General features: G+C 50.2%; 1 protein-coding gene across 6 annotated transcripts in view; it reads right to left on the reverse strand.

The window, feature by feature from the left end:
- Positions 1-300: 300 nt before the first annotated feature.
- The window catches only part of LOC118796279 (E3 ubiquitin-protein ligase UBR5), a 41,710-nt gene continuing 28,275 nt past the window's right edge, over positions 301-13,735 (reverse strand). For 4 of the 6 annotated variants that reach the window (XM_036555093.1, XM_036555090.1, XM_036555089.1 and 1 more), the window contains 24 exons: positions 13,587-13,710; positions 13,335-13,446; positions 12,491-12,622; positions 11,321-11,578; positions 10,435-10,703; positions 9,735-9,946; positions 8,989-9,222; positions 8,472-8,545; positions 7,961-8,133; positions 7,469-7,582; positions 7,086-7,303; positions 6,545-6,665; positions 6,063-6,408; positions 5,384-5,471; positions 4,641-4,785; positions 4,016-4,146; positions 3,869-3,929; positions 3,302-3,483; positions 2,942-3,026; positions 2,684-2,839; positions 1,819-1,932; positions 1,341-1,485; positions 986-1,071; positions 301-774 (listed from right to left, as the gene is read on the reverse strand). In XM_036555093.1, the coding sequence (XP_036410986.1) occupies positions 562-774; positions 986-1,071; positions 1,341-1,485; positions 1,819-1,932; positions 2,684-2,839; positions 2,942-3,026; positions 3,302-3,483; positions 3,869-3,929; positions 4,016-4,146; positions 4,641-4,785; positions 5,384-5,471; positions 6,063-6,408; positions 6,545-6,665; positions 7,086-7,303; positions 7,469-7,582; positions 7,961-8,133; positions 8,472-8,545; positions 8,989-9,222; positions 9,735-9,946; positions 10,435-10,703; positions 11,321-11,578; positions 12,491-12,622; positions 13,335-13,446; positions 13,587-13,710 (3,793 nt within the window). In that variant the 3' untranslated portion in view covers positions 301-561. The remainder of the gene's footprint in view (positions 775-985; positions 1,072-1,340; positions 1,486-1,818; positions 1,933-2,683; positions 2,840-2,941; positions 3,027-3,301; positions 3,484-3,868; positions 3,930-4,015; positions 4,147-4,640; positions 4,786-5,383; positions 5,472-6,062; positions 6,409-6,544; positions 6,666-7,085; positions 7,304-7,468; positions 7,583-7,960; positions 8,134-8,471; positions 8,546-8,988; positions 9,223-9,734; positions 9,947-10,434; positions 10,704-11,320; positions 11,579-12,490; positions 12,623-13,334; positions 13,447-13,586; positions 13,711-13,735) is intronic. The other 2 variants (XM_036555092.1, XM_036555088.1) reach the window with 2 other exon arrangements.

The following is a 13,735-nucleotide window of genomic DNA, read 5'->3' on the forward strand; positions in this document are numbered from 1 at the left end:
TATTCATTATAACCCTTTTCACACACTTCTGACCTGAGCTGTTCTCTCCTCTCATCAAGACAAGAATGAGACATTACGAATGTTTTGCATCTTCAGGTTTATTTTGAAACTCCCTACTCCCCCTATACAAGAAAAAATTAGACTCCACAAAGGCAGCAGTGAACTTTCAGTCATAAGTTTTCTTTTCAGGGCAAAATAAAATGAAATAAAATAAAATAACATAAAAATATCACAGTGAAAATGCTTTATATATTTTTGCCGTCATCTTTGGCCAGGGCTCAGCCAACACACTGTCTGGCTAAATTCAATGGAAGTCGCCATCAAGAGCTGAACCGAGCCGTGGGCTCTTAAACAGTACAAACCCAATACAGGAATGTGGATTTCTTCGGAAACAATGAAAACACAAAACAAAAATAAAACAAGATTTACCGCCAGGGATGTGACAGCACTCATTTTGAATCTGTTTAAAATAGTATAGACAAAATAAAAAAAAATTGCTACAAAAAAACGGACCTAGCAATATTACACAACAGTAAACGCCCTTGCGTTGTTCATCGTCCTCTACACGAAACCAAAGTTCTTGGTCTTGATGGCTAGTAAGAGTTTCTGTTTGAGGATCTGCTTGGAGGAGTAGAGCGGCACGTAGAGGCGGGAGATGCAGGTGTTGGCGGTGGGCAGGTGCTGGTCGTCCGGGGGCCGGATGGTGATGGAGGGCATGGGCTGGAAGCCCTCTTCGCTGGCTGGTAGAGATGGGCTGGACGTCCAGAAGTAGACCTGCGGAGATGGGAGGGAGCGCTGATCAGTTTCCACAAACTCCTTCTGCGCGATCCAACGCAACACAGCTGACAGACCGGCTGTTCTGATGGAGCGAGCTGCAGTACTTCAGATTAACAGGACGTGACTGACACGCTAACGAGGCCACACCGCTACAGGGGACTTCAGACGGGTACGGTAACGCTGTGAGAACCTGACAGCGCCGCATTACCAGATCTTGCCTCTCCGTCATGCTCATTTTCTCAACGATGGACCAGAACCAGCGTTTGAATTGCTGCAGCTTCTCCGCATTCTCTCCTGTTTCAAATGAGAAGGATGAGCAAGTTAACAAAAAATGTTTTCAATATGAACCAGCGCTTAACTACACACAAAAATACAGATGCTTTTCAAACATCTACCGAGGAACTTGCCCAAAAACCTTGGTCGAGAGTTCAAACTAAAAACTGCAACATACCGATAGTATATCATGACCAAAGGAAACCAAAGGGAATTTTTTTTTGCTCTTTGGAGGGATTTGGCAAAGCTGAACTTCTTATTAAATCTAAATGTGAGAATGAGCCCCTTACCTGACTCGTCGTTAAAGGAGGTGAAGCTGATGAGCATTTGCACGTTGACCTCCCCACAGCCGTTCACCAGGAGCCGGAAGTCCTCTGCCGTCAGGTCCTCCAGGGCGTTTTTGGGAATCACGTCCAGGAGTCCCTTCCTCATGGCCTGAGGAGAGAGACGCTGTTACCACTCCACACCCGGCTGAGATTTACCGTTTAAACAACATTCCTGCCATGACCTTAACCGCAGTGTCTTTATTACCTGCATTAATTAAGCGTGGTAACTGATCTGTAATTAATCAGTCTCACCACGACAAAAGCCAGCAGTCCAGTACCAGCATCTCTACCTCTGTTACACACATTCATGAAAAGAAATCTACTGAAGAATGTAGATTAAGTTAAAACAATGCTCTCCCTCTATGTTCTGCGAGCTCACATCATCCTCACTGGCTCATAATGCTCTTCGGACTCCATCCGTAAGACACAGAACTGCACTCACATGAAGAGGCTGCTCAGCCACCACCAGCATCCGGTGCTCTGCGTACTTCCTCACGTATTCGTACACATTCAGATGGGTCACAGGCATATTCACGCCACCAGACAACAGCTCCACCTGAAACAAGGCGTATTAGTGGTCACAAGCCTGAAGCGAGTGCTTAATATGGATCGCAAAAATCAAGAGGAATTCTGGGTGTTGATCAACCTTTTTTAAATGGCATTAATACTTTTTTTTCCCAGAATCTGCTTGCCTCTGACTGGAACCAGCTCTGAGATCCAGTTATGCAAATAATCAATGGTGTAATTTTGGACTCTTGCCAATACACTGGACAAAGAATTGTCATAGAATACATAGAATTTTGATTTGCTGCAACAGGGTTTCCAAACAGAAGTCAATGACTATTCACTTATGACTGCTATTATTTCTGCATTGTTTTTCCATACCAGATTGGTACAGCTCACACAGTTTTGGGGTGGCTCAGTAGGGTGGTCTGTGAGGTTATGGAGCAGATTCCTATCCTTGTAGGCTAGGAACTGCCAAATAAAAAGACTTAAGTCGCACTACACTGATACACAACAGCGTAGAAAGGAAAGCCTATGGCGACTGCTGAGGTCATGTAGAACCCAACTGATTAAGACGGAACGCTACAGATTTTTTAGAGGCCTGTTAACTGTGGAAGGTGTAAAGCTGATGATCAATTATAAAAACTGGAAAATGATTCCAAAATCGTAATATATGAAAGAGTACCCAAACCAACAGCTGAATTTGATTTTTTCCACCCTGCTGAAAATACATTCAGCTCTCCATCCGAATAGCGGTTTCCTTTTAATTAAGTAGAATGTCTTTCGCTCAGTTCATATTTTACCTGGCCAGCCCCTTCCTCTTTGCAGAGGTCGATGGCGAAGGCCAGCTCCATCTCGGCGAAGACCGCCTCTGCCTCTCCCGTCTGGGCGTGGCGGATGAGCTGCCGCAAGCTCTCGTACATCACCGGGTCGAAGAACGCAAAGTCGTGCCAGTTCACCTGCTCGCAGGAACAAACCGTTGGTGGACCAATCGCACAGACACCGGCGTCCTCCGGTAATAAAAACTCCATTTACACCACTGCATTCCGGTTACGTCTTACCTTTCTCCCAAGCAAAACCTTGATGACATGTCTGTTCAAGGTGATGGGGCAGAGTTCGTTCTGCAGCAGGCACAGACCCAGTATTCTAGGAGAGAGAAAACCACATTCTGTTTTTCCTGTTTTTGACCCCTGTGAAGGAAAGCCTTCACCTTTCCCCCGAAACTGTTAAACTGTCACTTGTTGAATGTGTAAGGATTGCTGTCTTCCATTTCCAACATTGTAAATAACTGAGCTCGCTCATCAATACAGGTTAATTTAATTGGCAAGTGATGACTGTCTTCTTGACATCTATGTGAACCAGCTCATTAGTTAACAAGCTCCTCAGTGGAGACTGAAATGAGGGCGCAGGGCAGTGCGTACCTGCCGATGTTTCGGAAGCAGTTGAGCCGGGCCTCTGTGTTCTTGCCGGGGCGGGGCGAGTAGAAGCCCCTCTTTCCGGGCTGGTAGAAGAGGGGGGCGTTGTCGTCTCCGTCGTCGGGGTCGTCCAGCTCCATGTCCACCACGCTGCGGCTGGAGCCGTGCCGCTTGCGGGTCTCCTGCTGCTGGGGTGGCAGGGGCCGTTAGACAGGGCTGCACACACACACACACACACACACACACACACACACACACATCTACACACACATCTACACACACACACACACACACACACACACACACACACACACACACACACACTACACATACATCTACACGCTGCCTGCCTCTCTGTGCTCTCCTGCAGGACTCCCCCAGGGCCTGCTCTTGGCCTACACAGCCTTCTACACAGCCTCTACGCGCTCTGGAAAATGCACTACGAACAGCTTGTTGTGACAATCTTAATTGTAAAAATGTGCCATGATCAATACAGCTTGAACGACTGACTGATTGATCTGAGTGCCACAATCTAAAGCATATTAAACTGATGTGTTACACAGGGAAACTTACCTGTGCCTTATCGGAGGTGTCCAGCAAGCCGAGGTCCAATATGCTGTCGGCGCCGTTCTCCCTGCGGCAGAGGGGAGCGGTTAGGTGAGTGCAGCTGAGGGACGGAGCCACACAGACACAGACAGGCGCTGAGGGGCGGGGCGGTACCTTCCGTGCGCGATGATGAGCTCCATGGCCTCCTCCACCCGGGCCCTCAGAGAGTCCTCGCTGGCCAGGAGCAGCAGCAGCTGGGCCGGGGACAGCTCCAGCAGCATCCCCGTGATCTTACTGGCAAAGGCCTGGGCCGGCAGGGGGCAGAGTGCAGGGGGACAGAGGGCAGGGGGGCAGAGTTCAGAGTTCAACATTCACCTCTACAAGGCCTTTTACATATGCCACCAGTTTGAATGGACCTCTGTATTTGCTAGAATCATTGATAATTCCATGGAGTGTACTATGGATTGTTTAAGGGTTAAATAAAAGTTGATTTCCATATTGGGAACTGTGTTTCAAAAAACAAACGCATACGTCAAGCCCAGCAAACAAATACTGTTTAACCAACGTGAAACCAGTGGGACACATCTTTTTCACACCGAAATAATATAATGGAAGGCAAGAGGCTGCAATTTAAATACCACTAGTGAAACCAAATAAAACAAGATGGTGTTGGCTACTCCCACCCTTTAAAAACTCGCTGTTCACTAAAAAACTTTGACTAACACTTATTGATCAACACGCAACAGTGCAGTTATTGCCATTAGAAAGAGAGGAGGTGCAGGTCGGAGACTGGTCGTACCGGCTGCATGGCGTGCACTCGGGGGTACAGCCTCTCCCCCAGGGCCTGTCTGTGCGCTGGAAGGGGGTCGGACTCGTCGCTGGGGTTCCCATCGGACGCCGGCCTGAAAGGCCGGGTGTCGACGGAGAGCTGTCTCCTCGAGTCCCTGAAACAGAGAGGCGAAGCAGAGCTTGGAGCGGCGGTCTGACTGCAGGGAGCTGAGGGCGAGGAGGTATGAGGAGTCAGTGTATCTGGACCGGCTGCAGGAAGGACAGGCTCAGCTCCTGAGGGCCCGGGAGCGTTTTCTGCTCCAACCTCTGATCTTAACCTCATGTAAATGTACAATCATTCAGCTGGAAGATGCTTTTATCCAGATAAGTGCACATTCAATAGGGTTAGGCAAGTAGCCTAACTGATATGGATACTGAATCATTAATGTGATATCTGCAATATAAACAAACATACTACACTACGAGCTCTTAAAAGAAAACAAGCCAAATCACTGGAACACTTTGGATAGCTTTCATAGATACCTTACTGCTGAAGACTGCAAATGTTCCCTACCTTAAAACATTTCACAATGTCGTATTTTGGGAAATGCCCCAATGTAAACGAATGCAGATAATGAACTATGACAAATTCAAGTCAGGGTGGTCAGTTGAGACAAAATCCCAGCGTACACCGTGGCCTTACAGGAAGTGGCTGTGACACTGCTGATGTGGTGCGTAGCGTTCGCGGACGTGGGGGTGTGGCCCCGCCCTCACCTGTCCCTGTCTCTGCGGGATCCCGCCCGCAGCCCGCCGCTCCTCCTCTCTCTCTCCCGGTCCCTGTTCCTCAGCCGCTGCATCAGGTCTGTGTGCACAGGAAACACTTTAAAAATCCCCCCTCTTCCACACACAGACCATCTTACAAATTGTTTACATCGACCTGATTCACCAGAGCGTAATAAAATGGGGTCAAGATAAAATTATAAACGGCCAGAGCTTTTTCAATGTTTACATTTACATCTACATTTATTCATTTGGCAGACGCTTTCATCCAAAGCGATGTACAAAAGGGCATATAGTGGGCAAACAACAGGCATAAGGGCAAGAAGTGTACAGGTTATACAAAGCAGATAGTGCTGAAGCTGAGCGCAAGGTCAGTGTAGCGAGACAGAACTAATCTGATCTAAGTTTACATATATCAGATACAGTCACTGGGACAATAGAGTGCTGTACAATACAGCCCAGGAGTCTGAAGAGGTATGTCTTCAGCCCATATCTGAAAGGTTGGAAAATAAATAATAAATATGACACTAAATCAATCCAACGATACACAGGAAAAAGTTCTGTTAAAATTATGACATAAGTTATACTGGGGGGAATAGCATTTCACAGATCAGGTGAAGTGGCTGAATGGGAACAGTGATCTTTCTGTGGTTTACAGAGGAGCTGCACGTACTGCTGGCCTGCATGCCCTTGTTGGCGTTCTGCACGCAGTCCAGGTTGGGCAGCTTCTCGCTGGAGAGGAAGGCCTGGGCGATGGCGGTGTAGAAGCTGCGCGCCACGCCGCTGCCCTCGCCCGGCTCGTCCTTGAAGGTGACCTTGACGCGGTGCACGGCCATGGGCGTGGTGGTGCAGCGGCGGCCGAAGTGCGTGTTGAGCTGCCGCATGGTCTGCTGGATGAGCTGCTCGCGGTCGCGGTCCACCTCCAGCGCCAGGTCCCGCGACTGCTGGTTCCGCAGCTTCTCCATCTCCCGCCGGAACTTGGACTCCTTCACCTCGAAGCCGCCCAGCTCCGTCAGGATCTGCGAGAGGGGGATACGAGACGCTCAACAACGCCTGACTTGGGGAAGGTGGTAGTTTGAAATGGCTGGGACAGGCTCCAGCCCGGACAGCCTGCGTAAGGTCAGAGGTCAGAGGTCAGAGGTCAGCGAGACTCACCGATCCCGGCTCGGCCCCCACGTCCTCCATGAACACCCGGCCGAAGAGCTCCAGGGAGAGCCGCCAGCGGCCCAGCAGCATGTCGTGGGAGATCACCATGCCCATGAAACTGCAGTGCGGCCTGCCGCGGAGGAGAGGGAAACGGCCATCTTACAGAGGAACAGGAGGCAGTGTACCGTGGTGGTAAGGAGCAGGAGTCTTAACTGAAAGGTTGGCAGGTCGATTCTCCGCCGGGGCGCTGCTGCTGTACCCTTGGGAACGGTACTTAACCCACAGTCACCTCAGTAAATGTCCAGCAGTATAAATGGGTAACCTTGTAAGAGCTACAACTCATGTAAGTTTCTGTGGGTAAGAGTGTCGACTGAATGCCAATAATGTCATGTAATGTAACATGCAACAAACCCTCCTCCTTCATGAAGTATGTTACACGATAAAAGGAAAGTCACAGTTGAAGCACCACCATTTCTGTGGGGTCTCATCAGCTGAAGAGCTCTGTTGGGTTTGGCGGGAGGCCTGCACCAGGCTCGGGGCTGGGCCCTACCTGAAAGAGGTGAGGGGCGGGCCCTCGCTCTCCGTCAGCCCGATCTCGGCCAGCAGGCTGCTCTTGAGCTGGGCCGCCAGGTCGTGGGCGGAGGGGCCGGGCTTGGGGACCTCCGGCTCCTCCTCCATCGGGGTCTGCTCCTCCCCGGCCTTCTGCCGGGCCTGCATGTTCATCACGTTCTTCATATTCGCCGAGTACGACATCTTCGTCGGCAAGACCTGTTACACACACGGCCAGCAGGGGGCGACAGTGTTACATGAAAAATAAAGGATGCTAATAAAAAAATACAGAATAACTCCACCTCCTTTGCAAACTGACAGCCTCCACTACAGCCTTCTGTGCTACTGGACAGTTTTAAGCAAGGTGTGGGGTCAGACGATTACCTCCAGACAGTTCCTGTCCAGCGTGGGCTCTGTGAGGACTTTGCTTGCGCTGAATGAGGACGAGTAGAGGCCCTGACTCGGCCGTCCGAACAGATCCTCCTTCCTCGCGTTGGGCTGTGAAGAATTCAATAGTAAAAAAGCCTGAAAATACAGTTTCCCTTTTGGGATTTCATGATTCTTTTCCATCAGAGGCTATTTCACCTTTGAAGGTAGTCATACCAAAGCGAACAACAGAATGTCACAACACTCATCTGTAAGCGAGCCAGATACTGGTAAACAATTGTTAGAAACGCGCTGACGTCATCAAGCCACAAGGTCTAAAATCAGGCTGATAAACAGATGAGTTCAATCTAACCACTTGAGTAAACAAAGTCCAAAAGATAGAAGGGAATTTGCACAGGAGGACGACGTGGAGAAGCTGCCAAACGGAGTCAATCTTTCTAGCTGCTGTGTCGGAGCCTGGGCTTTGTGGTTGCCGAGTCGAGGTCGTACCTGTAGCAGGTGGGGCTGGTCGGCCAGCGGGATGGCCTCGGCCAGGGGCACCTCGAAGGGGTTCGGGGGGATGCAGCCCAGGAAGGTCATGGAGTCGGAGCGGCGGAAGAAGGGGTGGCTGTGGCCCGTTTCCGCGGGCACCGCGTCCTCTTCCTTATCGTGGAGGGTGGAGCCTGGGGGAGAGGGGGCGGAGTCAGGGCGGAGAGCAGGTCAGAGTAACGCCTATTACCCCCACCTAACACTTTATATTACCAGGACAGCAAAAACAATCAAAGTGGCAGGTGTATTTCGTAAAGATCCTAATTATACATGAAGACATATACAAATATTTTACCAGTCACTTCAATTAAGACAGGCTAATACAACCTACCTTCTGATTAAAATATCAGAAGAAATAACAGCATCAGTGAGGTCAACGACTGGAGTCTCAATGACTGAAGTGGATGGGACATGCATGTTATATCACACCAAACCCCCACAGAGATAGAGATGCTGCCTTCAGGAAACTCACTCTGATTGGTGTCCTCATCGTTCTCATGCTCCGAGTCCTCATTGTCCAGACCCACCTCCAGAATCTCACAGGTCCTGCAGGACAGGACAGAACAGCGATGCTTTAGTGCTTTGGTCACGTTCACACAGAAGCACATTGAGCAGAGCCCCAAACTCGCTCCAAATGCATCAAATTAAGAGATTCATGACAGAGGCTTGCCCAGCAGCATTCTGTCAACATTACACCTCACTCAGGGGTGGCAGTGTAGTGCAGGGCTTGTAACCGAAAGGCTGGCAGTTCAATCCCACTCTGGGGCGCTGCTGTTGTACCCTTGGGCAGGGCACTTAACTGCCTCAGTAAATATCCAGCTGTACAAATAGACAGCATGTAAAATGTGTAACTTACGTAACTTGCTCTGGATAAATAACTAATGTAAATGTAATGCAGTGTCATTCTTTAAGTACGCATCAGTAACCACATATGCGAGGAGTGGTTAATGAAAACGCACGGTTCCCCATGACTCGTATGAGGGGCGTACCTCTTCCTGTCCATCTGGGGCGTGTCCAGCGTGGTCTGCTGGTTCATGGCCTTGATCCAGTAGATGAGGGCCTGGAAGACGTAGGCCACGTGCTTGAGCGAGCACACGTCCAGCACGGGCAGCACGTCCGAGTGCTCGTCGTTGTGGGAGCGCATCAGGGAGAGGGCGTAGTTCAGGAAGTCCCCCCGTGCCGACATCATCCCCTGGCGGGTGCTGAGCAGGGTGGCGGCACGCCTGGGACACAGACACACGAATATTTACACCCCTAACTCATGCGCGCAGACTTAACAGAACAAAATATACTCAGATGAAGCCTTACTATTGGAGCGCCGAAACAATATTCCTGCTCCTTTCAGGTGGAAAAGAGACTAGTCCCTGAGGAAGACAGTGCTCTCCTGGTTTCTAACCCATCTAAAAACGCTGCCCTGTTCTTATTCTCTAACATACTGAATTTCAAACGTTCTTAATTAATGCTTTACAAGAAGGTTTACCAAAAGTTGTATAAATGGATAATACATAAAAAATTGTAACTGATCTAAGTTGCTCTGGAGAACAGGGCCTGCTAAGTGACTGTAATGTAATGTAACTCGATCCGATCTGGAGGAACCTCCAGCATCAGTAGGGTTTAGGCTGTGCTAAATCTCTTCACAGTGACAGAGGCGTTTGTATTAAGTGTGGGTTATTCTTCACAAATTCAGATCTTTTTCCCCCGTGCCGTGTTCACACCCCTCCGGCCGGGCCCTCACCTTCGCCCCTCCAGCGTCCGGAGGCTGGCCTCCTCGCGGGCGGTCATGCGGTCCCGCCGGCCCGAGTGCTGCGAGGCGTGCAGCGGGTGGCTGGGGTGACCCGGGTCGCCCGCCGAGGACAGCGCCGAGCCGTAGCGCAGCTGCGCCTCCGTGGAGTCCATGATGGAGACCATCCAGTTCCAGGTGGAGATCAGCTTCTCCTCCACGTAGTTCTGGAACACAGAGGTGGGACACACTCAATCAACTGTTCATCGCCCTTTCTCTCACACACACCTGACTGCTCATTTCTCACACACACACACACACACACACACACACACACAAACACAAACACAACACACACACACACAACACACACACACACACACACACACAACACACACACACACACACACAACACACACACCCTCAAGTGACTGCATCTCACATACACAAAGACAAGCGCATACACACACTATTCACTACACACATACACACACACTGCACTGAAACACCAGTCTTTGCTCACGCTGACTTAACACTGATCAAGGCTGCCTTGCAGCTCAATCCCCCCAGCAAAGACACTTTAGTTCTCCGAGTACATTTAAAAGGCAACGCGAACGATGACATTCAAGGGCACCGGGGGAGCGTGTGCATATGGTCTGCGGACAGCAGTGTCAGTGAGGTCCTGTCCCGCAGACAGAACGCCGGCGGCGGGCACCTGCAGGCTGACGGCGTCCTGGTAGGTGAGCTTGACGGCGGCGGGGTACTGGGAGTACACCAGGTGCGTGTATTTGGGGATGAGGCTCATGAGGTCGGAGATCTGGCGGATGACGATGCTGTAGGCGCGGGCCAGGCTGCTGGCGGAGGTCAGGTAGCTGCTGGAGTTGCTGGCCTCCAGGGCGGCGGCGGCGGCGGCGGCGCTGGTGCTGATAGCGCCGCTCCGCCGCAGGTTGGACGGGTCGATGTAGATCAGGCCCGTGGAGCTCGCTGCCGGGACACACAAAGCACGCGGCTTCAGTAAAAGCAGCCCTGTGCGGCACCGCTCTACTGGCCGAGAGCGTCCACTGGCAGAGGTGCTGATCTACGACACGATCACACTCTCTTTGGCTTCTGCAGCGTGAAATACCCTTTCAGAATGCTAAAGACCCGAGAATCTCAAAAAACAGAATCTCTCCAAATCTAGACCATCTTTTTAAAGTTTCCTTAAAGCATTCAATCAAACACGCACCTGCTACTTGTATTACTTTTGTTTATTTTATGTGTAATATCGGGATGTGTTTTGGATTCTGTGATCTAATGACTGTAATGTGTGGTAGTATACCTGTGCAACATAACTTGGCTGACCTTTTTTGGTTAACTTGTGGCAGAGGTTGAACACGTCTACGCTCACACTCACTGGTGTGGGAGTGCTGTTAGCCTTGTCTGACACTTGCTCTTGAGTTGAATGGATAACACTTCTGTTCTTTTGTGCTGGAAGTTACACTAAATAAGAGCGTCTGCTAAATGAATGTAATGTACCGTAATGCAATGTATTTTAATGCGATGGAATGCAATGTAGTGTAACGCGGTCTAAAGACTGGGCCGTCTCTCAGGGCGGGGCTGACCTGCGGGGGTGGAGGAGCTGGAGGGGGCGCCCCCGGAGGCCCTGTGGCTGGGGGTGCTGCGCACGGCCCACTGCATGGAGCGCGGCGCCTGGGCGGCGCTGTTGGCGTGCGAGGCGCCCGACGCCCTCTCCAGCGGCTCGTCCAGCAGGAAGGTCTCCTGGTCCACGTCGTCGCTCTGGCTGCTGCTGCTGTCCGAGTCGCTCGAGTCGTTGGACTGCGAGTCGTCCTCTGAAAAGAAGGCAGGGACACTGCTGGCACCTTCAGGAAGGGAGGAGGGATTCAAAACAAGAGACAGTTCAGTGTGGGGGGCGTGGCCAGGAGGGGCGGATCAGGGCGGGGGCGGAACGGGGGCGGGGCCAGAGACACTCTGGGGTTAGTGTTCCACGACACCACAAGACACAAGCCACCACACGCCCGACAGCCTGCACACTTACTGACTCAATGGCTAAACACCAATTATGAACAACACCTCAGATGCAAACTAATATATAAACTCAAATAGTCTGATGTTACGCTTTGATGTTATGCATTAAAAATGAACGGTACTTCACTCTTCAAAATAACCCACAACTTCTAAGGTGGAACATTCTTCCACAATGTAATTAACTCCTCAAACACCACAACACTGGTTAGCAAAGTTGAACAAATGGCTCTAATTAGTCTGTTATTTAAAATCTCACTACAGATCCAAAAAGACTGCGGTTAAGAGTTTGGGTGAAGATCAGGTGTTAATAGCACAGACGGCATTACAGCGGGGGGAGACAGGTGGGAGGGACCATGTTGGGAAAACCTCTCCATAAACTCGGTGTACAAAGCTGACCCTGGACAAAAACGCGTCAAAATAAAGAGAAGCCCATACCAAAGAAAGGAAATGCCAGGGAGACCCTACTTCCTGCAAACGAAATACACGCCGTTTTGAACCTAAGTAATGACTACAGCAAGAATGAACGAGATGACATTATCAAAGACGGCCAACTTAAAATCTCATCTGGCACCATTTTTTGCTATACGTGGATACAGGAAAAGGATTTAAGATATGCGTCCTTTAATAAAAGCAGGACTTTAATGAACTGGACTGACATGATTTTACAAAGGCACCTCCTGCCTAACTTAGAACAGGCAAAAAAATAACTTGTATTGACTGAAAGTTCAAAAAAAAAGTCCTAGTACCTGCTTCAGAGCCAGCAGTCGCCGCAGTGACAACGCTCCTCCGGCCACTGGCATTGTCTTGGTTGCTATGGTTACTCTCACTGTCACTCTCGGTCTCTGCGGCCGCCAGCAGATCGAGTTCCATATCGCTTCCTGTAGCGACAGGGGAACACATTCATTCCCTAATATGAAAAATATACACAGAGGCCTTTCGGCCTCACTGACAATACCTCAAAAAGCAACTGACAAACAGACAGATATAAATAACAATAAAACAAAAACAAAAAAGAATCTAAATAGCTCCTGGTTACAAATGTGAATACTATGAATTTTGTAATCAATTCTGGGATCAAAAGTATCACACATACATCATATACAGTGTTTTAAATAATGGCTGGCTAGTTAGAGTGCAGATTCAACTCTGACAACTTGCTGAATACGAATTCCACTGGGAGACTGATGTCAGTGACAGTATGGCAAGACATACAAAACGTAACTAAAAATGTAAGATTTGAGGTCATGCTTTAAACAGTGTCCTTGTTTATCACTTCAGCATCATTATCAGAACTGCTAGTACCATACTGTAATAAAGTATTTCTAGACATTATAACACATGAAGAAAAACCAGCTTAGTGGAGTATCAGCTGCGGTGAAGCTTTAAGAGGCTGCCTGTGTGCCCCTGGTGTTTGTGGGTGATCAGGAGGAGAAAGAGGCTGCCCGTGTGCCCCTGGTGTTTGTGGGTGATCAGCAGGAGAAAGAGGCTGCCCATGTGCCCCTGGTGTTTGTGGGTAATCAGCAGGAAAAAGAGGCTCCCCGTGTGCCCCCGGTGTTTGTGGGTAATCAGCAGGAGGTGCTACTCTCTTACCATCCTCGTCATGCTCGTCCTGCTGCCCCTCCACCTCCGCATTCTCCTCCCCCTGCTCCTCATGGTCGTCGTGGTGATCCTCCTCCCCGGCCACGCCCTCCACCACCTCCACCTGGCACACAAGCACACCTCTTGTCTGACCACACCTTCTAAAATCTGAGTGCTGGCAGTGGAGGGGGAGAGCCTCCCACACAATGTCAAAGTCAATCTACGTGTTAGCTAAGTGGATAACGGGCCCGGCTGTCCGCTTACCTCCTCGACGTCGGCAGACACAATCTCGTCGTGCTCCTCGTCCCTCCCGCGGACGGGCTGCGATTGGCTGCTGCGGCGCGGCTGCGGGTTCCGCATGATGTAGGAGGCCGCCGATTGGCTGGAGCTGCCGCACACAAACACAGCTGTCA

This window comes from Megalops cyprinoides, chromosome 21 (genome assembly GCF_013368585.1).
Source record: "Megalops cyprinoides isolate fMegCyp1 chromosome 21, fMegCyp1.pri, whole genome shotgun sequence".
NCBI lineage: Eukaryota > Metazoa > Chordata > Actinopteri > Elopiformes > Megalopidae > Megalops > Megalops cyprinoides.